This window comes from Rhinolophus hipposideros (assembly GCF_964194185.1).
Source record: "Rhinolophus hipposideros genome assembly, chromosome: 2".
Lineage (NCBI taxonomy): Eukaryota > Metazoa > Chordata > Mammalia > Chiroptera > Rhinolophidae > Rhinolophus > Rhinolophus hipposideros.
The window spans coordinates 47832574-47859840 of NC_138048.1; the positions used below are offsets into that span (position 1 = coordinate 47832574).

General features: G+C 35.7%; 2 protein-coding genes across 5 annotated transcripts in view; one reads left to right on the top strand and one right to left on the bottom strand.

Annotated features, from left to right (window-relative positions):
* The window catches only part of IQCB1 (IQ motif containing B1), a 45575-nt gene extending 35606 nt beyond the window's left edge, over positions 1–9969 (bottom strand). The window contains exons 1-5 of one of the 2 annotated variants that reach the window (XM_081075584.1): positions 9833–9969; positions 9288–9371; positions 4623–4734; positions 4069–4231; positions 2069–2198 (exon numbers count right to left, since the gene is read on the bottom strand). In XM_081075584.1, the coding sequence (XP_080931710.1) occupies positions 2069–2198; positions 4069–4231; positions 4623–4722 (393 nt within the window). In that variant the 5' untranslated portion in view covers positions 4723–4734; positions 9288–9371; positions 9833–9969. The remainder of the gene's footprint in view (positions 1–2068; positions 2199–4068; positions 4232–4622; positions 4735–9287; positions 9372–9832) is intronic. The other variant, XM_081075585.1, reaches the window with a different exon arrangement.
* Positions 1–27267, top strand: part of EAF2 (ELL associated factor 2) — an 89870-nt gene that overhangs the window by 42378 nt on the left and 20225 nt on the right. Inside the window, exons 1-3 of one of the 3 annotated variants that reach the window (XM_081075609.1) lie at positions 9300–9435; positions 21815–21909; positions 25612–25748. In XM_081075609.1, the coding sequence (XP_080931735.1) occupies positions 9429–9435; positions 21815–21909; positions 25612–25748 (239 nt within the window). In that variant the 5' untranslated portion in view covers positions 9300–9428. Of the gene's footprint in view, positions 1–9299; positions 9436–10087; positions 10268–21814; positions 21910–25611; positions 25749–27267 lie in introns of those variants that run through there. The other 2 variants (XM_081075608.1, XM_081075610.1) reach the window with 2 other exon arrangements.

Consider the following 27267-nt stretch of genomic DNA (forward strand, 5'->3'; position numbering starts at 1 on the left):
TTTTATCTCACACATTATCATGCATTTGTTATTTTAAAAAATCTAACATTTTGTATTAAATAAGGTTAGACACATCATCCTCTTCTCATCATTAAAAGTAGGACCACAATAGGCAATTAGTCTGAAATCTACAGATGTGCTTATAGAATGCGTTAAAAGCTAAATATCTCAACATTTGTAAGGCTTTTTTTTAGCATAAAATAAAATATGCAAATAGTGGATTAAACCCAACATCAGCAATTTAGTTCCAGCAAAACATCATTCATCACATTGATGTTTTCAATTTGAACTCTAGTTATTTTATAGGTTTGTTTTTTCTTAATTAACATCGGAAAGGCCTTTAGCTGATAAGTATGAAGAACTTTTTATATCTATACAAATACCATAATGAAGAATGTGAAAGTGTAATGAAAAGTATTAAAGGACTATATAAATAACAATATACTAATTATTATTGCACTTACAGGGGGAATATTAAATAAAAGTGCTCTGAAGAAAACATAAAGCCTTCATGATGGTCTGAGCTATTCATGAGATAGAAATCATTTTACAAAGGAGAAACAGGTACAGTGAAAACAAGTGGTTTGCCTAAGAACCCAGAGTTAGTCTGTGGCACAGCCAGAAAAAAAAATCAAGTCCAACAAAATTTCCATAGGTCATACCACTTTAATTAATCTGAACTAAACTAAATCTAGCAAAAATGCAAATATTGATTTAGTGCTAGCATCCTTCAAAATGTCAATGGAGATTCTACAAGTGGAATTTGTGGCCTATTGCATAGAAAGCACACACTCTACAACTAAGTTAAATTCTCTGCCAAAAATACTTCTTATACTCAAACCACTACGTTGTCTATAATGTGGTATGTCTCATTCAATTTCACTCATGTAATTTTTTATTTTTTTTAATTAAAAATGCATCTGTCTTTCTACAAGAAATATCTAAAGATCTTAGCTACTTTACTAGCTTGGGAGTTTTTCAAGTGCATGATTATGTCTATTCCTTATATACTCAAAGCATCTCAAATAATACTTAATATTGTTTTGGTGACTTGGTTGTTTCTCTTCATAGTTTACAAGAGTTGACTCTGCTCAATCTCTGATGCAGCACTAGGCCCAAATGTACATATAGCCAAGGAGTTTCAGCCTTACAGACTTATTCTTTATATACTCTCTAACCAAACTGATCTAATTCACATTCACAGAACATTATACACAACTGCAGAGTTCACATTCAAGTATACAGGGAGTCCTTGCTTTTGCATGGTACCATGTTAAATAAAACTTGTGCATATCAAAACCTTTACATGGTTGAAATGTGTGAGTTTCAGTTAAAATGGCACTGTGCAAAACAAGGACTGCTTGTAATAGAACATTCACCAAGATAAAACATGTGGAGAGCCAAAAAACAATTCTGAAAAGAATTTCAAAGGATTGAAATGATAGAGTATGTTATCTGACCACAATAGAATTAGAAATGGGTAACAATAAAACATCAATAAAATTCTCAAATTTTTGGAAATTAAGCTGCATACTTCTAAATTAATTAGAATTCTTAATTTTAAATTCTTAATTCCATGGGTCAGGGGATAAAAAGGGTACATGTAGCATCTAGCCCAATTCACCCAAGAAATACTTGTTGGATTCAAACAACCTTATGTTTGGGTTGAAATATTTTGACTAAGGAAGATTTGAAAGATTAAATAAAAAGTTCACTTTGGTTCTTCACCATTGGAGTTACTGAGAAAAGCTTTGGGCCTACAGAACTATACATTCCTCTACTATTAATTTAAGTAGAAGGTATATTTTAGGAAGATGCTATAAAAATAAATGTCCATAGGTGCTGCTCAAAGTTGAGCAGATCCTTCAAAAAGTCATACAATATGGTTCAGCCAGTACTTTAAAATTTTTAAATGTTGAGTTCTTTTGGTTATAACTTTTAAAATGTTTGAATTGACTACTCTGATTGTACTTTCAGCCAAATTTTGCACATTTGAAAAATAACATGGAACATCTTCTCAAGAATTAAACTGACTACAAAACACAAGACACTAAATAAACACATATACCTTAGCTGCATTGATGAAACATGTTTGCAATTGCCTCCCCAAAATCAGAAAAGTTTCTGCAGCTGATGGAAGTAATTCATTGTAAAATTCCTCTGCATCTTCTCCTGGCTCTAAGCCCACACAGCAATGGCTGAAATAAGAGCACAAGTTTGTGACTCAGGTTGTGTTAATTATAAATTTCAATTGCATGCTAAAGCTTCTATAGACACTGTGCCTTAATGAGATTTTTTAGTATCTTTCTTTGGTTGCCAAGCCAATAAAGAACTTTTGCTGGAAAATTATGTAACAACTTTCTAGAAAAGTATTAGTTGTGACTTTGCCTGTACTTTAGAGCCAGGACTCATATGTCCTAGAAACCTACTTGTCAACCCCCCAGGAAACAAAATACACTTAGCTTACAATAAAGAGAAAGAAGGCAAGTTTTCAGTGAATGGGCTACAAACACTCTAAAACTAATAGGCTACCTTGAGAGTCTAATTCATGAATAACATTTGTGTTAACTGATACATTTTAGACATCCAATACCTGAAAAACACCCAGGGTGAGATTAGTCTGCAAGGGATAGATTAGGAAATCAAACACTAATTTTATACCAATTCTACCTTCTAATAGATCTATTTTTCCTAAAATCTGCATAATATTTGATGGCATATTTTTTATATCAGAAGGGGAAACAGCAAAAACCTAACTCTAGTAGAAACACTTTAGAGAAACGGGTCTTGAAACTTCACATAAAAATCACTCCCTGGGTATGAAATGAGTATATTCAAAAGTCTCAATAAAAAGTATTTGTGTAGACTATACCAAAAAAAGTCCCCCAACCCAAGAATGGTCCCTATGTGTGTCCTCTAATAAGTACTGTTGTTTGAGGCTTTTCCCCAAAATGTGCAGACACTGATGAGCAAAAGTGACTACCTACTCAGTATGCTAAAAACTTAACTGGCTAATGTCCAATGCATCATGTTTTATTTTTGTATTTTTTACACATCAATTCCTAAAGTTAATGGACTAATGGTCACATCTATCAGTTTCTCTTTTCTGTTTGGTTCCTAAAGTTAATTATTTAAGAGTACCTATTTTGACCGAGAACAATAAAATAAATTTTTTTGTACATTCACAAATATGGGGATTCCACTCAAGAAAGCCTAAGTCAATCAATATTTTCATGAGTTAACATACCTAGTTAAAACAAAGACATGAGGCTTTTCATACTTAAAGAAACAATCTTGAAAATCAAAGTATAACAAGGAATATTATGCACATTTGTTAATTGTTTTCTCTAACAGTGTTGAATCTGGCCTTGATGTAGTAACAAATTAAGAGTAAGCAGTTTCAAAAGATAAGATCCAATTAGAAAAGCACACTTTCAGTTACTTAAGTAGGAAGTGGCTTACACACTGAGAACATCTGGTTTATTTTATTGCCTCCTTTAAGTAAAAGAGTATAATCTCTTTTCATTTCTAGTATAGTAGATCAGTAAATGCTGCTTCTAAATTTTATTGACAGGATTTGAGTTACCTAATGAAATATACAGTTGAGATAGCTAAATCAATACAAAGTGAAATGAATAGTTTCTGTATCTGTTCTATAGGACTTTGCTTATGTCTTTCATTTCAGCATGTTTCATTCTGCCTTGTATGATATATTCATATGACTGATCCCAGCTCTATTGTAAGTTTTTCCAGTATACAGCCAGTGCCTTAATATCTTCATTTCTTCCTATATTCTTTAGTCAGTAGAGTCTATCGACACTTGGAATTCAGTGGTGAGCAAAAGACATGATCACCATCTTCATAGAGCTTATGGAGCAAAATTTGGACAGTGAAACATTCACAAATACATAGACATGAACAAAAAACATAGTATGAAGAAAAAGTACAACCATAACCCACCACAGGAGGTTGCCAATGCTTGTTACAGATGAATAAAAAGAAGCTAATTTTGAAAGTAAAAATCTACTATATCCCTTAAGAACAAGCTAACTTATTGCTTCATTTTACCTTAGTATCTGTGTAAGCTGGGAAATTGTAGTCCAACCGCCCTGGATTCGAGAACAATCTTGACTGAGGACCAAGAGGCAATATTGAATGAGGTCATAACAATATATATCTTGTTTGATTTTCTTCAACTCTGAGCTTCCTAAAGGTGTGTTGTTTAATATTTCTAAGGCAAAAAGGAAATAAGATATACTTATTTTTGCTTAATAAATCCAACAGCTCTCTGTATTTTTGTGTGCATGATTTTTTTTTATTGTGGTTCAGAATAAATTTTTTAATTAGTTTCAGGTGCAAAACAAAATAATTAAACATCACTCATGAAGTGATAACCCCAAGTCTACTACCCATCTGACACTGTACATAACTATTCAAATACAATTGATTTTTATAGGTTGAATAACTAAAAACACATTAAAAAGAAAAAAAATCACTGGTTTATCATGATCTTAAGATTTCGCTGAACAAATCGGAAACAAATGCTAAAATTGTACCCATGATGTAATAACTGTTTTGTTACTTAAACAGTGTTAGAAAATCAGAAAAAAAGATTTTCTTACCTTTTAACTTCAACAGTATAACAGGAACATTGTGTTCTGGACTTTTTGCAACTTCAGCAGCAAGAGATAAGATCCTTGGGTCTGTACCTGTTGGCTTCATTTCTCATATCACCTACATTTTAACAGAAATAGGGAACATTAAGGTCAAATACATTACCCTAAACATTCTTCCCTAAATGAAACACAGCTTAATATAAATGAAAATGTAGCGTTGCTTGCTTTGAGAAGGGTAGATTTTTTTTTTTTAATTTCTCCCTTATTGGAAACTGGAACAACTACAGGAGGTATTATTTATTGTGCAGTAACAGTCAGGAACTGTGCTTGGGGCTTCATATTCACTCTTTCTAATCTGTACAACAATCCTAGAATATAAATTATTTTTTTTTATCATAAAAACAGAAACTGCATGTACATAAAACAGTTAACATAGGCCTGAGACTGCTATCCTTTCAAACGTCTCCTTACAAGGCTGGCCCTTGGCTGGTGTCTAGGAACTTGGATTTTAGGAGACTTCTATCATTTCCTAATAAGAATGGCTCACTGGGCCTAAACTGTTTGTAAAAACAATGTGATTTATGCTGAACGCCTGCTTTCCTTTCTGAAGTTTGGAATTCTGGTACATGATAGCAGAGGTTGCCTACACAACCATCCTCCAATAAAGATTCTAGTCACTAAGTCTCTAGTGAGCTTCCCTGGTAGACAATACTTCAGTATGTTGTCGTAACTCATAGCAGGAGAAATTAAGAATGTCCTATGTGATTCCATTAAGAGAGGACTTTTGGAAGTTTGCTCCTGTTTTCCTCTGGATTTCGTCCCATGGTCTTTTCCTTTTGTTGACTTTGCTTTTCATCTTTTCATCACTATAATAAATCACAGCCATGAATATGACTATACCTTAAGAAGCGTGAGCCCTCCTAGCAAATCACTGAACCTGGGGTTGGTCTTGGGAATCCCCAACACACAACTCAGAAATGTTATGTAATTATAAGATAACCAAAGCTTGTTTATAAATAGCATACTGAATGAAGTCAATAATCTGAAAATTAAAAAAATCCACATTCTAATTCAATTTGTTTCTAAAATTATCTTTATAAAAAAGTTTTAAGGTATTCAAAGATCAAAGATATCAATATTTTTTAAAAAGCATACTCTTTAGTAATAATTAACAAAAGCTAACATATATTAAGGGTTTACTATGAACTAAGTACTGTGCTAAGTACTTTTATAAGCATTACCATATTTAATCTTCACAACAGGACTATAAGGTAGAGCCTGTAATCTCCATTTTACAGATGAGAAAAATCAAGCATGAAGAATTTAAACTAGACATGGTTCCACCATCATGTGGTAGAGTCAGCATTCAAATCCAGATCAGTCTAACTCCAAAGTCTGTGGTTTTAATTACAATGTTCCTAATATTTCCTCCCATGTAAAACATAAAAACCCACAAAACATATTCCCAAATTACCTACTTCTAACTCATTTGTTAAACTATTATTCTTCATAACTTGCCATCCTTTATATTGAAGAGTTGGCCATAATAAAAGACATCCAAAAAGCATCCCTTATTAGGTAAAATATAAATCATTTAAAAAAAATTTCTGGAAATATTTTAAAGAAATCCCAGCACATCCTGGCACACAGCAGACATAAAACTTTCCAAGGGTGTAGATACAGAGTTATTTTATTCTTTCCAATGGCTGCATTATGCTATGATTCCTTTGTAATAGTACGTCAAAATACAGTAGTCCCCCCTTCCTTATCCGCAGTTTTACCTTCCATGGTTTCAGTTACCCACAGTCAACCATGTTCCAAAAATATTAAATGGAAAATTCCAGAAATAAACAATTCATAATTTTTAAGTTGCAACACCATTCCGAGTAGCATAATGAATTCTTATACTGTCTCGCTCCCTCTTGCTCTGGATGTAATCATCCCCTTTGTCCAGTGTCTCCATGCTGCCTGCCCGTCAGTCACTTACTAGTAGCCTATTCAGTGATTAGAGTGACTGGTGTGGTACTGCAGTGCTTGAGTTCAAGTAACCTTTATTTTACTTAATAATAGCCCCAAAGCACAAGAGTGGTGATGTTGGCCAATTGAGAGATGTCAAAGAGAAGCTATAAAGTGCTTCCTTTAAGTGAAAAGATGAGTACACTACAGTAAAATATTCTGAGAGACCATTCACATAACATTACAATACAGTGCTATAATTATTCTATTTTATTATTAGTTATTGTTAACCTCTTATTATTCCTAATTTATACATTAAACTTTATCATAGGTATGTATGTATAGGAAAAAATATAGTATACCTATATAGGGTTCAGCACTATGTATGATTGTAGGCATACATGGAGGGTCTTGGAATATATCCCCCATCGATAAGGGGAGACTACTGTATATGTAAACATCCTCTCTATTGGAAGTTATTCAGAGTGTATGCTATGATAAACAATGATGCAACGAACAGTAATATAAATGTCTTTACGTATACTTGCTAGTACTCTGTAGGATGAATTTTCCTGAAAGTTGGATGGCTGGGTTGCAAGATACATATTTTTAAAATTTTGATATGATCCCAAATTTTTCTCCAAAATGGCTGTTCCAATTTATACTTCTACCAATAATGTACGAGGGTGCTCATTTACTATACTTTTACCAATACATCATTATTTTTTATATTTTTGCCAATTTGCTAGAGGAAAAATGGTATTATCTTTTTAAATCTGTATTCATTTATTAGGAAAGTTAGGCACATTTCATATTCACTGCTATTTCTTCTTTTATGTATCTTCTGTTCATATCCCTCAACTATTTTTCTATTGACTTGTCTTATTCTTTTGCAGAAGCTGTAAGAACACTTTATCTTTTATATTGACTGTAAGCCACTTTCTCCTTGTCTGCCATTTATTTTTCAAAGTTTGATTATGGTGCCTACACCATAGTTTTACAATTTTTATGTAGTCTATTATAACAATCTTTCCCTCTATGGCTTCTGCCATTGGTGTCCTCCTTACCCCAAGAGCTAAAATGTATTCTCCTAATTTTTCCTAGTGTTTTATGGTTCTGTTTTATTTATATCTTATTTAACTTATATCTTTATTTATATCTTCAATACACCTGTAAGTTATTTTTGTGAATGGTGTAAGATAGGAATCTAACTAAATTTTTTAAGTTAGATGAGGTTATAGATTAGTGAAAAAAGAACAAATGCACATAGCTGTCATAAATTCCTGAGGTAATTAGTCATGAATAGATATAAAGAAGCAATCTGAAGTGCCAGTTGGGTATATTTTTGGATTCTATTTAGTTCATTAATCTATTTTCTTATTCCTAGGCTAGTACACATTTTAATTTATGTTTGAAAAAAATTCACACTAAAAGGTAAGCTTCATGAGGGCGAAACTCAGACTACCATTGATGGCTGCCTTCTTCTCTCTGCTTCATTGCTATATCCCCATAGGCTAGACTAGTGCCTGCATATGGTAGGTAGGTACTTAATAAATATATGTTGAAAAAATGAATAAATGGACAAACTTTGGGTATTCCAAAACTCAATTTCTTGATCTTCTGCTCTTCTCCTTGTTATAAAATGTAAACCATGGATTTCTGGTAGGAAGCCTTGTTTAGGTAAAATAGGCTTAAAACATTGTTCTTGCCTTCTGGGTACCATAATAAAACATCACTGAAACATTATCATCATCACCAAACATTTGTGGAGCACTATGTTAGATGCAATGGTCACAAAGATTTTATATAGGACAGACTCCCTGCGAATGGTCTGGTTGGGAAGGAAAAGTACACACACACACAAATATGTATATGTAAACTAAAATACTTAATTATACAAAATATGTTAAGCCAAATAGATGACACAGAAGTTAAAACTACAGACCATAGAGTCAGAGGATTGGGCTTCCTTGAACCAGTTTTCTCATCTGTAAAGTAAACAAAAAAGCAATTCCTACTTCCTTGATAATAGAATAATTCAAGATTTAGAATAAAAGGCAGCCACCAAGGATGGTCCTAAAACGCTGCATGACAATAGAGTTAAAACTCAAGAATAATAACCATTTGGAGAGCTTTTATTGTATGTCATGAGTTGTTTTAAATGCTTGTATGTATTAACTCATTTAATTCAACAACTCTAAGGTGTAAGTACTACTATTTCCCTTCCAATTACAACTGATGAGCATACTTATCATTTAATTCAACAACTCTAAGGTGTAAGTACTACTATTTCCCTTCCAATTACAACTGATGAGCATACTTACCTTTGGTTTGCACAATGTCATACTATAAAGTATGAAGCGGGCGTTCAAACCCAAAGATCCCTGCTCCAGAATCTGAGCGCTTAACTGCCTCATGAGACACCCTTCGTACGCCTTAAAAGGGTCGAATTTGAACAAGCAGGTTAAGGGAGACACATTCATCTACCTGCCTGGAATACATAGGTAAGTTTGGCGAAAGTAGAAGTTCAGTAAGGGAGAAGAGTTTGATTACATAATTATGCTGAAAAACAACCACCTGTTATGGTAACTATTTGTAAACTTCCTTTGGGGGGATTGTCCTCTGACACAACACTTCTCTCATTTTTACCATTAAACTCATGAAGTTTTTACAGAAAAAAAAATACAATTATTTTTCAATTACTAATACCATTACCCTGTTTTCCAGAGCACGAGCTCCGGCCTTGATACTTTGGGAATCTGGTCTTCCTGGCCGTGTAGTTACTGCTTCCAAGGATCACTGTGAAAGAAAGAAATCAGGCAACACAATGCGATCTACTTGCCACTGATCCTAAACATGCGAAGTTCGTAACTTCTAATCTTTTTCGCCCCACCCTCCACGTGCCCCGACCTTGTCGGTCCTAATAGCACCTAGAACTTCCCCTAGAACAGGTCAGAAAACGATTGCCTAGGTAACGGCGTCACCTTCCCGTCAAGTCCAAAGACCGAGGCTCTGAGGCCGCGGGGCGGCTGTACTCCGGATTCTAGGCCCAGCTTTGGCGCTACCAGGCCTGGGACTCAGAATCCGCTCCTCCCCCGGCCTCAGTTTCCACACTAGATCCCCACAGAAAGCGTGAAGTAGGCCGATTCTCCCGGTAAGAGCTCCTACATTCTGGGTCACTTGGCCCAGAGGTCCGGGGTCCCGGCCTCTTGGTACCTCCAGGCCGTCTCAGTCCCCAGCCACCACCTCAGGTCCGTTACCTCATTCTCGCAAAGCGTTCCTCCACCAAGGAACCCTGCTCCCACCACGCACCTCAGCAGCGCGGCGTTCTCCCCGCGGCTAGCGTCGCAACGCGGGAAGGGGCGCGGAGGCGGGACCAAGAGCTCGGCGTCAAGGGGCGGGGCGTCCTTCTCCAGCCAGCCAATCGGCACGCGAGAGGCGCCCGGTGGGGGGAGCGCGCGGTGGGCGGCGGGGCGGAGTCTGTCGTGGCTCCGCCCGCTGCTGCTAATGCAGCTGGTTTAGGCTGAGGTGGCAGAAGGTAGGGAGCGCTAGTTGACGGAGGCAGAGTCGGAGGCGAAGTCGGAGCCGAAGGATAACGATGAATGGACCCTGGCATATCGACAGTCGCGAGCGGGTTCTCAAGTTAGGCGCGAGTTTTGAGAAGCAACCGCGCTGCGCCTTCCACACTGTGCGCTGTGAGTGTGGACATCCCGGTGGAAAAGGGGGAGCTCTGGGTGTGGGTGTGTGGAGGCACAAAAGTCTCCGCGTTGTGTTCCCATCGATCCACCTTATTCTGCGGGAGAACAGGGTTCCCAGCGCGATCCACTGCCGGGCCTGGAGTCCTAGGGGGTCGATGGAAAAAGCCGGAGTTGAGCAGGTGTGGGTAAAACCCAGACAGAGAGATGTAAGTGAAACCAGCAGGAAGAAAGGGAAACTTTGTGGAGACGGTCTCCAGGGGTGACTGTGAAGCCAGAAGTAACTGATGGATGATGCAGAGGTGGAAAGGAAATTAGTAAGGTGCCAAATGGAAGGGAGCAAAGGACGGAGCCGTTATGCAGGGGAAAGGAAATGCCTAGAGGCTGGTGGGGAAATAGTGTCTCCTTCACTTTTTGTGTGTCTGGCTAATGAGGGTTCTTAGCGCGTGCCTAGGGAAAGATTCTGAACTATTTCAATAATCTGTATCTCTTTTGGACCCCTGATTTCATTCAGTAAATTATCAAATATTGATTATCAAAGTATTGGAGGGTGTGTTATTGATTTCCTTATTGGAAAGATATTTATCTCCCTATGATTTCTCCCATTGATTTCCTTTTGGTCGTCCTCTGGAATGAGTTTTGATAAATTCCTCACTTTTATGTTGTTGAGGTAGAAAAGGGAGGTCTTTTGCTTTAATGGTTGGATGGTAATACACTACAGGAAGGAAAAGTATAGCATATTATGATTTGGTATGTAAAACATTCGTTCTTTGCATGATAGCCCTCATAAAATTATAGAGGGGAAAGGAAACTTTGAGATCATTGAATCATAACCTATTTTTTCTATGGCAAAATTTGTAAAGTAGGTACTTTTTCACTTTCTTTCACCCGTTCTGCCCTTCCTTAGTGTCTCATCATTCCACTTTTCTTTCGGTTGTTCTGTGCTCAGACTGTATACAGGTCTTTATTGTTTTATCCTGAAGTATTCCATGCGTCAACTGAAACTTGCAACCCCCAAAAGTTTTACTTAAGTTGTAGACAATCTAATTATAGTAACTCACAGTAAAGGTATGAAGAACCAATAGATTTCTAACTTTCCAAGGATGTGCTGGAGGTTCCAAAAAAATTTATACAAGTGGACACGTTGGTCAGTGTTGCTCAAGCAGAACTTCACCATAATCAGAAGTGACTGGATGCTGAATGGTATCCACTTTGAGCACCTCTTGTAATTGCAGAAGTCACACGTGACTTGTATTCATCTTCTGTTATCAGTATAAAGTATTACAATTTTAATAGTTTTCCTTTCTTAAAGTGTATACATTTTTGGCACCCTCTGTATGTACATTTTATAAAGGGATTTATTAAGCAAAATTAACATCCAATTGATAGAATAAATGGAGGAGATATTTGCAAACAGAAAATCGTAAACAGTGAGCCTTGATTATTCTTTTTCTCTCTACTCTGTTGTCCAAAGCTCCCCATAGTGAGATAGCTAGTGCTGGCTATGCAGTTTCTTTCCTTCTTCTGTCCCATTTTATAAAAGTGTATTATAGTTCTTGGCTGGTTTCTCCCTGCCTTTCTCTCAAATAGTATCTCCTCTCCTCTTTTTTTTAATCAGGTATGCAGTAGTCTTAATTTTTCAAATTACAAGGTTTAAGATTATAAAAATGTGCTCAAAATATATTTTTATGTAACGTGGGTATATATTCTCTTTAAGGCCATGAATCCCAAATTAAGTGAATAAAAGGAGCCTTTGAAAAGCACTTTGCAGGTGCTTTAGAGCTTTTCATTTATAAAAGTTTTCAAGATGCAGGAATTGTGTCTTCAGAATCAGATGATCCATCTACAAGAATGAAAATAAACAAATAAAACAATAACAACCACAATAAACCCAGATCTTTGAATATACTCTTAGTCCTGTGGAAGACGTTAGAACAGTTTTCAGCCCTTAGTTTTATTCTTGTTCAAGCAGGCAGACTCTTTTTAGATTTATTTAAACAAAACCAGCCATTATTCTTGATAATAGGTTCATTTCTCATATCCTCACTCTTAAGGATGCAGTGAGGGAAAGAAACTATAGAATGCGAGGTCTGACTTTGATACAGAGCAGGTGGATAAACGTCAGTGTAATCTGGGAGAAAGGAACATTCTGTCTTTATGTACAGGGGTAATTATACCAGTCCAATATGCTGAGGCTTTGGAAAAACTTGTGAGTTCTGGCCTCTACTATACATGTAATGTAACTTTGGGAACATTCTCTAAGCTTCAGCCTTGGGTTTTTTATATGTAAAATGGTAATATTAACATCTAAATTTCAGAGTTTTTTAAGGATTAAATAAGGTAGCGTAAACAACCTAGCACATTATTTGGTGCATGGCAGAAAATAAATAGTAGCCACCATTATTCTTGAAGGTTTATTCATGTGTCTATTAGGAATGTCAATTAGTGTAATTTACTAAGACTTTCAAAAGCATTTATCAGGGCTTAGCAATAAAACCTATCAAAAAAATGGCCTGCATGTGGTAAGGAAGACATGGGATGTTCTGTAAATGATAAGCTAAATGCTTTGCAGCAGATGTTTCACTGGGTAGAAGAGTTTGAGTAACAGGACCCACTGAATAAATTTTGAATTTGGGCTAGTACTAGTTTTACAATTTATATCCAGATAAGGGAATAAACATTGAAATTTCTAAGTTTTGTAAATGATACCACTTTTTGCTGTCACGAAGTGATGAGTTCATGGGCATTAACTGTAGGGAGATGGTCTGAGGCATCAAGTGCAGCCACTCCCCCAAAAAAACAGTTGTTAAGCTTTGGTGTTAGAAAATATTAGCAAGTACACTAATGGAAAATAGGATTAAAATTATACTTGTAGTTGACGTTCTCTAATCAATGCAGTATATTGGAAAGGGTATGGGTTTTGGAGTTAATTGAATTAGTTCAAATCCAAGACAGTAAATTTATTATAGTAATTGTGGATTATTTTATGCAGATATTGACATTATGTGATGTTACAGCCAAAAATAGTCAGAAAGGTGATCAACATTAACAGAAAAAGAGTTAAGTACAAAGTAGGAAATGTTTTTCTACTCTTTATGTAAATACAGGTAATTGTATTGTAAACCTGAAGAGAATAACGTAGATGAAGGAAATCCAGAGAGAATAAATGGTAAAATTGGTGGTGAGGTTTCCAAATCAAAGAGAACTGGGAAAAAAAATTAGTTTTACTAATTTGGAATTTACTAATTCCAAACTATTAGTCTGGAATCATAGCAGCTTAGAAGAGAATGCATTAGACATTTGCAGTCATACAGAAACCATGAACTTGAGATTATTCAACAAATTCTATAATTCTAGAACTATATTTAGCCCCCTGAAACTCAAAAGTTGTATACTTTAAGACAACTTGTTGTTTGAAGGTAAATAAAAGACAGCACTACTTAATATAACAAGTAATAAAAAGTGGAACATATTAATCCTAACAGTAAAATAATTAGAAATGTAAAAAAGTTCAGAATAGTTTTGGTAGACTTACTGATTATAAATTCATGCTTATCAGGAAGTAAAGCTACAGGTATTTTGAGTGCATTTCTGTCTCTTAATTATCTCATGTACTACAGGCATCTATGGATAGGCTTCAGGAGTTTGTGAATCCCTTAAAATTATGCAGTATTTAATATGCATGTTCATATATGCATTTTTCTGGGCAGAGGATCCGGTCTATAATTTTTTATCAGATTCTCATAGGGACTTATGACTAGCTCTCATCTCCTAACACGCCCTCTTCCCCAACCCACACACATACACAAAAGTTAAGGACTGTGGATGTAAGACAAAGAGGCTATATAATATGAGTCGATAAATGATGTGATTTGAGTTCCTGACTTGATCTTTTATTAGCTTCGTTACAGAGGAGTTCCCTCATTGGTTAAATATGGGTGAGAATATTCTAGTCAAAGAATTGTTGTAAAGATCAAAAGTGGTGATTTATTATAAAGAAAAATAATCAATTTTTAAACACTGAAACAGAAGTTATAGATTAACAGCCTATTGGCTGAATTTAACTTTAGAGATGCTTTCTTTGACCCACACCGTTAACTATTTACAACTAACATGAGTTAATTGTAAATACTTAAAAATCAAGATCTTTTATACACAAACCTGGATTACCAGCTTCTCTTTTAAAAATAAGAACATAACCTGGCAGCGGTTGGCTAGAGCTGAGTTGTAGTTGTCCTCTTGAGATTGGGCTTATTTATTCTTAGGGTTACTATGGTTTCCCGCAGGTCTGCTTCACTCCCTTGGGTTGCCTGCCTGGCTTCAAAGCATTATTTAGCTATAGTTAAGTGACAGTCCTACTTCCCAGTATTGTCCTTTGTGTAGTTGTCAGAAAAACATGGGAGATCAGAGGACCATGGTTTTATTCTACGATGTCATTTCTAATGTTTTACAAAATTATAGAGAATTATTTATTGTCAAATATTAAATAATTGTTGCCCTCTATGAGAACAGCAGTGTATTAGTGAAAAATACAAAAGGAATATGGCAATCTCTACCCTAAAAAAATGATAGTCTTGAAGTAGAGATGAATCTGGGCTTCAGGAAACAATTAGAAAACAAACCTTTTACACGTAATTCAACTTAAATAAGTTTGTCCTTAAAATGAATTTGGAGGTGATTCAGAGAAGGGTTAACAATATGAACCAGAGTCAGTTACCAAGATCTCTTATGTACTCATTATATTAAAGGCATTGCGCTAGTAGCCACAATTCTAGAGAAATTAAAGTATGAGGCATTGTATTTTAAAAAAATTAGTGGGCAATAGGAATTGCTCACCAAGAGTTAAATAATTTCAGTTAATATATGTCAGGTTTTGATGAGTCGTATGGTAAATGCTACAGAAATGGATAAGAAATTGAGTAGGGAAAGGGCTGCACATAGAGACCGCTTCAGGGAAGAGGGGACTTTGAAATAGGATTCAAATTCTGAGAGAGCAAAAGTCGGGAAAAAATCAGAAGAGCAAGGTTTAGGTACTTGAATAGGTTATAGCCTTTTGTTGATTGAAAACTAGTTTGTCCTCCCTAAGAATGGAAGGATATGGCTCTGAAAGATACTATGAAAGAAGACATAGTGATTAGATGTGGGTGATGAAGAAGACCGGGGAATGCTTACAGTGGTGAGCAGAATCCCGAAGGGTAGTGAAAATAAGAAAGTTGAGGACATTTTAACATCAGTCTATTACTGTGAGCACCTACATAGAGCATGATAACTTATTTATGTTAAAATATTTACAAATAAAGTTACTTCATTTCTGTTGTATACATCCTTATAAAATGACTTTGGTTCTCACTTTAGGGTCACAAAAGATATTTACTGGCTCAAACTGAAGTTATATTCTCTCCCCATTGATGTTGATGTCAGTGAGACTGGTATCAGAGGTTGTTGGCCAACCTCTCATCTTTTTATTCTAGCTGGATTTTTGTGGTTCCTTATTCTAGCTTTAGCAGATATTAATTGCATTATCTTGGGCAAGGGACTTAATTTCTTACAATCTCACTTCCTTTATCTGTTCTTAAGGATATTCATTACAGGATTGTTGTGAAGCTTTGATATAAAAGTGATTAGGAAAACATTTTAAATAAAGTAATTAGCATAAAAGTTATAGCTGTTATTATTGTTTTGTTTTATATCTTAGTTCATTCTCTTGGAATTTTCTGTTTTCTCTTCTGCTTTCTACTTTATCTCTGTGATACTCAAGGCTCAATTCCAATTTCTTCCCTTTAATATTACTGCTTTTTCATCAGTTGACATTAACATTTATTTCCCTAAGTCCAAAACCTCTTTCAAGCTTCTAAAACTTAACACCTTAATTATGTTTTATCTTTCTCGTTACCTTGCTACTGCTGACAAACTCCCCAGTTTATTTTCAGTCTAATTTTGTCCTCAGTTTTACTACCTAAAGATACATTATAAATCCAGCTCTTTCACATTTCTCATATTGCTTATGTTATTTTTTTATCTGTTTCTTAAAATCCATGAATAAGCATCAAGATTTGAAAAGATGGTTTTTGCATGTATTCACTTTTGCATTAGAGCAGCATGGAGAATAAACCATATTATAAAGAATACTGCGTGCATCGGTTATACTTATGTGCGTTTAAGGAACTGAGGAATAGATTTCATTTCTTTTTATAGAGTTGTTATGAGAATTAAATATGAAATGTTAAGCAAGGTGTTTAGCACATACTAAATGTTCCATAAATGGTAGCTATTATAATTGTCATTGGGAAACAGGGCCAGCCTTTGTTTATTGACAGAGTGATGAGCACTGGAAGATTTTCCTTTCCCAAGATCTGCCTGTTATATATAGTTGTTAATAATATTTATTACTTCGGATTTAGAATTTTTGCCTTTGAGGCTTTCCTGTTAATATTAAGATACATCTCTTGGGACTGGGGGGTAATTGGGAGGGGCATCTCAGGGGCTGATAATGTTCTATTTCTTAATCTGGTTGCTGATTAAACACGTGTCCCTTTGCAAAAATTTATCAGGCTTATGATTTATGTCCTATTTTGCATGTATGCTATATTTCAATAGTCAACCCAGAAAAAATAAATATAACCCAAGGAATTCTATATCAGAAGTATTCTCAGTCATTGACATATATTGATGTGAATCTTTTACCTGATTCTTTTATTAGTTTCAAGTGTACAAAACAACATAGTGATTAGACATTTACACACGTCATAAAGTGATAACCTCAATAAGTCTGTTACCCATCTGACACCGTACATAGTTATTACAATATTATAGACTATATTCCGTATGCAGTACTATATATCCCCATGACTATTTTTTAAATTATATTTGACATTCAGTATTATTTTATCTTAGATTCAGGTGTACAGCATAGTGGTTAAATGTTTACATAATTTACAAAGTATTCCTCCAATAAATCTAGTACCCATCTGACACTACATGTAGTTTTTACAGTGTTATTGACTATATGCTCTATGCTGTACTTTACATCCCTGTGACTCTTTTAATCTACCAATTTGTACTTCTTAATCCCTTTGTCTCTCTCACCTAGCCCCTCAGCACCCTTCCGTATAGTAGCCATCAGTTTGCTCTGTATCTGTGATTCTGTTTCTCTTTTGTTTGTTCATTTATTTTGTTCTTTAGATGCCACAAAAAAAGTGAGATCATATGGTATTTGCCTTTCTCAGTCTGACTTATTTCACTTAGCATACCCTCTTGGTCCATCCATGTTGTCACAAATGGTAAGATTTTATTTTTATTTTTTTTTACGCTATGATCTTTTTTTCACATGCTGTGATTTTTTTTTAAGTTTATTGGGGTGACATTTGTTAGTAAAGTTACATAGGTTTCAGGTGTACAGTTTTGTATTACATCATCTATATATCACATTGTGTGCTCACCACCCAGTTCTCCTTCCATCACCATATATTTGATACCCTTTACCCTCATCTACCAACCCTCTCCCTCCTTACCCTCTGGTAACCACATAGATACAATAGTTTAGTCATTCATTTTTAATATTCAATATTATATATGTATCACAATTTCTTTATCCACTCACCTATTGATGGGCATTTCAGTTGTTTCCATATCTTGGCTATTGTAAGTAGCGCCGGAATAAACAGAGAGGTACATACATCTTTTCGAATTCGTGTTTTGGATTTGTTTGGATGATAACCCAGGAGTGGAACTACTGGGTCATAAGGTAGTTCTATTTTTAATTTTTTTTACTTATTAAATTTATTGGGGTGATATTGGTTAGTAAAATTATATAGGTTTCAAGTGCACATTTCTATAATACATCATCTGTATATTGCATTGTGTGTTCACCACCCAGAGTCAGTTCTCTTTCTATCACCATATATTTGACAACCTCCAAACTGTTTTCCGCTGTTTTCCACAGTGGCTGCACCAATATGCATTCCCACAAACAGTGCTCAAAGGTTCCTTTTCTCCGCATCCTTGCCAACACTTGTTGTTTGTTGATTTATTGATGATAACCATTCTGATGTATGAGGTATGAGGTGGTATCTCACTGTGGTTTTAATTTTCATTTCTTGGATGATTAGTGACGTTGAGCACCTTTTCATATGTCTATTGGTATGTCCTCTTTGGAGAAATGTCTATTCAGGTCCTCTGTCCATTTGTTAATTGGATTCTTTGTTTTTTTTGGATTATTCGTTTTTTTGTTCGGTTATGTGAGTTTTTTAAATAAAATTTGGATATTAACCCCTTTTCAGATGATCCATTGGTAAATATCTTCTCCCATTTAATAACCTGTCTTTTCATTTTGTTGATTGTTTCCTTTGTTGTGCAAACACTTTTTAGTTTCATATAGTCCCGTTAGTTTATTTTTTCTTTTGTTTTCCTTGCCACAGGAGATATGTCAGTAAAAATATTACTGAAGGTAATGTCTGCGAATTTACTTCCTATGTTTCCTTCTAGGATTTTTATGATTTCGGGTCTTACATTTAAGTCTTTAATCCATTTTGAGTTTATTCTTGTGTATGGAGCAAGAAGGTGGTCCAGTTTCATTTTTTTGCATATATCTGTTCAGGTTTCCCAGCACCATTTCTTAAATAGACTGTCCTTACCCCAATGTATACTCTTGCTTTTTTTGTCATAGATTGGATAACCATATAGACATGGATTTATTTCTGGGCTCCCTATTCTATTCCATTGATTTATATGTCTGTTTTTTGTGCAAGTACCATGCTGTTTTGATTACTATAGCCTTGATTTCTTCTAGTGTATTCTTCACTTCAGTTATTGTATTCTTTATTTCCGACTGGATCTTTTTTATAGTTTCTGTGTCTTTCTTTATGCTCACTATCTCTTTGTTGAAGTTCTCACTAAGCTCCTTAAACATTCTTTATGTTTTAAACTCTATCTCTGGTAGATTGGTTTCCTCCATTTCATTTCTATTTCTGGAGATTTCTCCTGTTCTTTTATTTGGAAAGTATTTCTTTGTTTCCTCATGCTGGCTGCTTCTCTGTATTTGTTTCTATGTATTAGGTAGATCTCCTATGTCTCTCAGTCTTTGCCAGGTGGCCTTATGTAGGATGTGTCCCATGTGGTCGAGTAGCACAGTCTCTCTGATCACCTGTGCGTGTGTTCCAGGAGTGTCCCTTGCGTGTGTTTTGTGTTTTCTCCTGTTGTAGTTGATCCTTGATTGCTTTTGGTGTATCAGTCGGTGGGTTTGACTCTCAGGCTTACTGGCTGTGAGGATTGGCTACACCTGCAGTCTTTGAGCGGTTGTGTGTGGGCTGACCCCTCAGAGCAGGATTCGCCCCAATGGGCTCTTGTGCCTGTTGAGACCACCCTTTGGGTGTGTCATTTGTGGGTAGTGCTCTGATGTGGTCTGAAGCTGGCCTGTGGATGTATTGTTTCTGATGTCTCTTGGGAGTTGCCTTCATGCTCTCAAATTTCAGCATTGCCTATGACCAGCCCAGAGCCACCTGGTAGGAGCTACAAAGCTATATTCAGTTGGTTGCCACCAGTGTTGGATCTGGAGGTATGTGGGGGTTGCTACACTGTGAACTGAGGCCAGCTGTCACTATTATAGGCCTGTGGCAGCTTAGTCAAAGGCCCAGGTCCCCACCCAGGACTGTTAACACCTGCCTGCTGCCCATAAGGCTCAGCCACTTAAAGAACCTTCTTAGGTATGTGGGCCAGGCTTGTTGACTTGGTGTTATCGGTGCCCGCAGCAATGCCACCTGAATTGGGCAGGGCGGGGACTCTTGGAGTCGTGGAGAGTGGCTGGTAGTTTTTACAAAGTTAATACAGATTCAGTTTTTGTGCCAGTGCTAAGCCTGTGGCCACTCCACAAAATGCCCAGAGATCCCCCTTGCTAGCTACCGCTCACCCAGGGCCCACAGATCCCTGAGAGCTGCCCAAAAAAGGATGCAGCAAAAACTTGGGCTCACCACTTGTTAACAAAAGTTTCCCAATCCACTGCCGGCCAACCACTGCTGTAGAAGCTTCCCACACCTTATGGGGGCAGGACTGGCTGCTCGGGAGCTGAGACTGACCCGGGCTATGCCATGCTAGCTGGACAGGCAGGGTTCAAGGCAGTTGCCAAGGTGGCATGCGCACAGATTTTACCAGACCAGTGCAGTCTCAGATTTGACCCTGTGGGGGTACGTCCAACACAGGAAAGATGGCTCCCTCCTGTAGGCCACACGTGAGGCAGGATCGACACAGGGACAATGGCAGCTATCCCTCCAGCCCTCATCCTAAGCCACACAACTTGGTTTTTTTCCCTGTGTGTCTCTGGCATCTCCCAAGTTGCCGCCCCTCCCTCGGAGCCCAGGGTGAGTACTCACAAACGAGTGAGTCTGTGTGCAGGCTATTTAAGAGGATGTCTGTGTTTCCAGCCACCTTCCTTTTTACCAAGATGGACAGAAGGAATCTTTGCAGATTTACACTGTGAGATGCTGTGGGGACTCTTCCTCCTGGCATAGGACTCCTGGGCTGGGGAGCTTGCTGTGGGGTCTGGGACCCCTCACTCTTCAGGGGGGCTTCTGCCATTGACATGTCCCTTCTGGTGCCTAACCATCTCCTGTGGGTTTGGGGTCAGTCCATCTTGTGTTTCCTGCCCCCCACTAGTCTCGCTGTGGCCTCTTCCTTATATCCTTAGTTACAGGGGTTCTGTTCAGCTAGTCTTCAAATGATTCTCAAGGTTGATTGTTTTATAATTTAGTTGTAATTTTAATGTGATCCTGGCAGGTGGCAGGCACAACATTTACCTATTCCACCACTTTGGACCTTCTCTCTTGCTGTGAATTATTTTTGAGTGGCTTTCATATCTTAGAGGTTTTTGAGCTTGTTCAACATGTGAAATATCTCAGTACCCTAAATTCCTTCTAGGTGATACATTTTAATGACATCATTTGTATTATGATTTAACTCAAAATAAAACTTGTTTTAAGTTCTGAAGTGACAGATTTGGTTAAATTTACACATCTTTAAGTGGTGTACATATCCATGAAAAACTCAAGCTGTTAAACTATATAAGATTGCTTTTTCTTAACTTTCTCCATGAATGTTTATTTGCCGTGTATTCATTCATTTTTTATTCTGCTAGGATAGCAGAGAAATGGTATTAGGTACCCAAAGTGGGTTAAAAAAATTTATGGGAGAAAAAGACTGAAAATTGAAAACATTCTACTGATACCAATTTTTAGCAAATTGTGAAAACATTGACAATATTTAGTTTTTAGCAGTGGAACATCTTAGATTAGTTCATCTTGATCTAGACAGGATTCCAGGAAGCATAGTTTAAGGAATACTGTTTTAGAGTATAACTATTTTTTTCTGAGAATTGTACATACAGAAATAAACTGCATTGTGTTTTCTTTATTTGTAATATAAAGACTTTCTTAAATCAATTTAATAACAGGTTGATTAAAAATTATTTATCACTTTGAAACATGCTCATATTTTTTATATGCAGTTATTTAGGTGTTATTCCATCTTATAAAAATCTGTATCTGTATCTATTTTCAGATGACTTCAAACCTGCTTCTGTTGATACTTCTTGTGAAGGAGAGCTTGAGGTTGGCAAAGGTGAACAAGTGACGATAACTCTGCCAAATATAGAAGTGAGTATTTCTACATATTTAGACTATAGGACTATTTTTGTAAGATTTCCACTAAATATAAATGAAAATAATTGCACAATTGATGTAATTGCACAGTCTGTTAAATAAACGCAGTCTGTTTAATAAACACAGCAAAGCAAAAAACATTATCTTACATAAAAATAATGCCTTAAAATACTTTATTAAGTTTCAAGAGTTATTGTATCACGTGGTTTGAAACAATTGGAAGTCTAAACAAATATTTATTAAATTGCTTTTGTGAGCCAGATTTTGTAGTCTGAACTAGGAATAATAACATATCCACTGCCTCTAGTCCTAATCTGTAATAGCAGACAGACATGTAAACATCTAGTGCTGTAAGTTAGAGCATGTGCAAAATTCTGTGCACACACATAAGTGGAATCAAATACTCTGCCTAGTGGAATCTTGAAAGACTTCCAAAGCAGATCTTCTTTGAGGTGAGCCTTAAAGGACAAGTAGAATTTCATAACATAGAAAGAGAGTAGAATATTCTAAGAAGCAGCAGAAGGAACAGCATATGAAAGACTAATGGAGAAAGAACAACAAGTTTGTGGAATAACTGATTTAATGTAGTAAATTACAGATTAATGAAAAATGATTGATAGGAATAGAAACTGGGAAGGTAGATTGGAATCAGATTTTGAAGAATCTTTTCTGTTGGAATGTAGAATTTGAATTTTATCCCACAGATGTTAGAGAACCATTAGAGATTTTTAAGTCAAAAGTGAACATGAATAAATTTGTGCTTTTGGGTTACAAAAGAAAGAGACTAAGGTAAGGGAGGCCTTAACCAAAAATTTTAAGTTTTGTCTGTTTTTTAAATCTCCAGATGTAGCCAAGTGACAGTACCAAATACTATTTACATAAATATACAAGTTCTTCGTTGTATGCTCTAGTTTTCTGTCCTTGAGTTAGGAGTTTATTTTTTAAAAATTGTTATTAAATTTATTCAGGTGACATTGGTTAGTAAAATTACATAGGTTTCGAGTGTACATTTCTATAATACATCATCTATATATCACATTGTATGTTCACCACCCAGAGTCAGTTCTCCTTCCATCACCATACATTTGAACCCTTTACCCTCTTCTACCACCCCCTCTCCCCTTAATCTCTGGGAACCACTAAACTGTTGTCTGTGTCTATGAGTTTTTGTTTCTTTGTTTGTCTTGTTCATTTGTTGCTTTCAGTTTTACATCTCACCTGAGTGAAATCATATGGTTCTTGACTTTTTCTGTCTGATTTATTTCACTTAGCATGATAATCTCAAGATCCATCCATGTTGTCACAAATGGCAATATTTCATCTTTTCTTATGGCCGAGTAATACTCCATTGTGTATATCTACCCAAAAAATCTGAAAACATTTATCCATAAAGATATATGTACCCCTATGTTCATTGCAGCATTATTCACGGTAGCCAAGACATAGAAACACCAAAATGTCCTTTGATCGATAATTAGATAAAGAAGATATGAGTTAGAAATTTCTTAGCATTCAACTTAAGTATTTTTTTGTTGTTTTTATACCGACTTGATCTATTCTCAGAGAAAGCCAAGACTGTAACTTTAACAAATAAAGAAAGCACTGACTGAGTTTTTATTCTTTGTTTTGTTTAATTTTTCTAATTTTGTATGTATGTATGAGACAGCTTGTCATGATTTGAGGTATAGAAAACAAGGTCTCTGTCCTCTAGTCTTCTACCTTTCTCATAGTTTTATCAGTCAAGACTATTGAGACCCCATTATTATGTCAGACGGTATAAATTGGATGCCTCGAAATGTTTTCCTAAGGTATATTAAATTTGTGGGGGCTTTTTATTGTATATTTCTTATTTGCTCCCTTGGAAACTGAAGGAAATGAAAAATCAATTCAGTGTGAGCCATTGTGGATTTGTATTACTCTTTTTGTATTACTTTGTTATGAAAGTGTTCAGATTCTGGCATCCCTAAAATAGTTTAGAAATCTAGTACCCAATAATCTAAGTCTTTTTTGCCTCATGATATTTATTAAAGAAAAACCTAAACCATCTACTTAATTTTAAAAGTTACTGAGAAGCCTTTAGTTGATAACAGGCACCACTCACCTGGTGTCAGATTATAGGATTATTGATCAGTGCTGATTGGTTGGAAGAAAAACTTTAGTTGGGTTCTTCTTTGCCATATAGAATACTGTTTTCTCATATTGCAATCCTCCAACCCTCATCCTTTGTATGGCTTTTCTACTCTAAGCTGGTGGGTGTGTTACATTTATTAATAAACGTTTTTCATTCACACAGACCTGCTTTAATCAAGAGTTAACATTCACCATGTGTTTGGTTATGGTCTCAATTGAAATACCTGTTACAGGAATGACAACTATAGGAGGAAGTTTTTAAGCCTTCAAATTGTAAGTTTCTGAAACAGCAAAGCAATCATCTGGGAAAAAGTGACTCCCCACCCAGCCTACCAGAGATATGTCCAAAAACAATATGCCTCAATATTTGTGTGTGTGTGTATGTGTTCATGAGAAAGAAAAAGAGGGAGAGACAAATGGACAGGCAGACCATATATACATGTACCTTCTGCCTGATAAGTCCTACACTAGTTGATTATTGGGAATACATAGGTCAGTGTCTTTAAAAATATACCATTTAATGAGGAAGACAGGAAATAATGGATTAAAATATGGAACTGTAAGGACTATCATAAAGGTATACATAGAATATTATGAGAGAACCAAAACAGGGGTAACTCAGCCACGGGAGGGAGGAGAGACATCAGTATACCCTGTTTTGAAAATGAGTTGCAGTTACCTAGTTGAAGGAAAGAGGGAAGGACATTTTAGGCAAAGAAAGGAAAAAGACATGGGCTAAGACAAAGCAACAAAAGAGTCTGTTACATTTGAAGAACTACATACAAGCCACTGTGGCTAGGTCAGAAGGGGTCTATATGGGGACATAGTAGGAGCTGGAAAGGTATTTAGGAATCAGATAATAAAGGACCTAATGTGTAATGCAAAGCATTTGAACATTAACCCATTAAGCTGTTTTTGACAACTAGAATGAAAGAATTGATAAATTTACCACCTGTCGGGAATTTTTTTTTTTTTCTGCTGGGCATACAGTCTTTAAAATTAGTGGGTTTAGTGTGACAAGTCTTGTTCCTTGATACATTCATTTTCCTTAATTTGCATAGGGAAGCACCACTTTAAGAAAATGCCAGATTTAAAAAACTAAACTTAGGAAGGAAGGAGATGAGGAGTAGGAAATATGATTCAGGGCTTCTGTTCCCTTATCTGTAAAATATATTGGTTGTATTAGAATTGAATCTCAATGCAATATATAGATGATGTACTATATAAATGTATACTTGAAACCTATATAATTTTACTAACCAATGTCAAACCAATAAATATAATAAAAATTTAAATAAAGAAGTGAATCCCAATTGCCTGTTGTAGACTTGCCCTGGTTGAGGGCAAGTACTTCCTCTGTTTACTTTCCTCAATGATGGCAGCTTTAAGATCTCAGCCTCTCTTCATCTCTGACATTTTTACTACCCTTCTTATTGTCAGAGTAGTAAATTTAGGTAGTTAGGTGACTTGAAGAATAACATAGATTGAGAAACACAGATCTCAAAGTCCCTCCCAATCAAATTTCCATTATAAATTTCAAGTAATGATAATTAACTTTTTAAACAGGGATCAACTCCACCAGTAACTGTTTTCAAAGGTTCAAAGAAACCTTACTTAAAAGAATGCATTTTGATTATTAACCATGATACTGGAGAATGTCGACTAGAAAAACTGAGCAGCAACATCACTGTAAAAAAAACAAGGTATGTGGTTAACTGAATAAATTATTTTATAAGCACATAAATTGCTAAGAAAATGTCAGTGATAAAAGTTAAAAGTTATTGGATTAAGTCACATTATTATATAAGGGTTATGTCTGTGTTGTACAAAAATGTTTGAATCTTTTTCCAAGTGTGAATTTGGTGGAGAGCCTTAGCCACAAGCGTGTACCATTTCTCCCTATGATATATAAAAGCTTGTTTTGTCTCTGAATATTTTCTATATGTGCAGATATACCTTATTCTATTGTAGATGTTTACATAGAACTGGATGGAAAGGAGCCATTATACACTCTACAAAACAATTTCATCTTCATTAGTAAAAGTTTATTAAGCACCTAGAATATCTAAGGCTCTAGGAAAAGGAAAGTTTTCTATATAAATACTAACCTCAAAATTTCTGCATTTCAACTGGATTAACATATAAGTCCATTAGAAAAGTCAGTAAGAGAATAAAGCCATCTCAAATCCATTTTTGGAAACGAGGTACATTAATTACCATGTAACTTAAGAGACTTTCTTTCAAAGCCATACAAATAGTGCAGACAAAAATTGCTCTAGGAAATTAAAGGAAGGGAGAGGTTATGGTTGATTGGAGCATTCAGAAAGCCCTTATTAATGTATCTTGAGAGAAGGTTAAGATTTAGGTCTTTTGTGCCCCCAAACATACTTGATAAGAATTACCTTCAGTGCTTATTAAATATATGAGTTCCCAAATCTAACTTCAGGTTAGGAAGGAGCCTGGGAAGCTCTATTTTTCATTATCCCTTCCATCCTCACAATGTTTATTAATAGGAAGGTTTGGAAAATACTGATTTAATGGATCAGAGAGAACATGAGGATGTAAGCAAGGTTTAAAAGCAGGAATATTTCTGGCTTATTTGGGGCCAATGAATAAGACCTGTTTGAATAGGGAAGAGATTTGTCTCTGCCTGTATATAAAAAAGTATTGGAAAGTGAGGAGTGAGGTTGATAGTGGATTAGAGGTAAGGTCATAAAGGTAGGTTGAAGCTAATGCCTTCAATATTAACTATGAAATTAGGACATTGTCTTATTGGCAGTAGTTATGTATTAAATTTTTTAAACTAGGGATTAAATATTTTTAAATTTAAAACATTTTTATTTTGAAACTAATCCACCAAACAAACTGAGTAAAATGAAACAATATGGGAAACAGAAAAATGCAAAAAACACATTTTTTGAGAGCAGGAATGAAAAGAAAAGTGAGGTGCTAAATACTTTGTGAAGGAAGGACTGACAGGATTTGGTGACTAGAAATGGAAGAGGCAGAAGTCAAGCATAATTGTGTTATATACTCTTTTCTTAAAAGTATTGAAAATACGTGAATCTTTGTTAGTAACATGTTTTAAAGTTATGAATGAAAAATGTGGAAGTGACTTAATTTTGACAGAAATGATCATTTTAGAATTTAGGGAATACATTGTGTGTATTATACACTTGGGTACATTATTTTAAGCACCAGTGCATGTCTTATCTCTTTAAT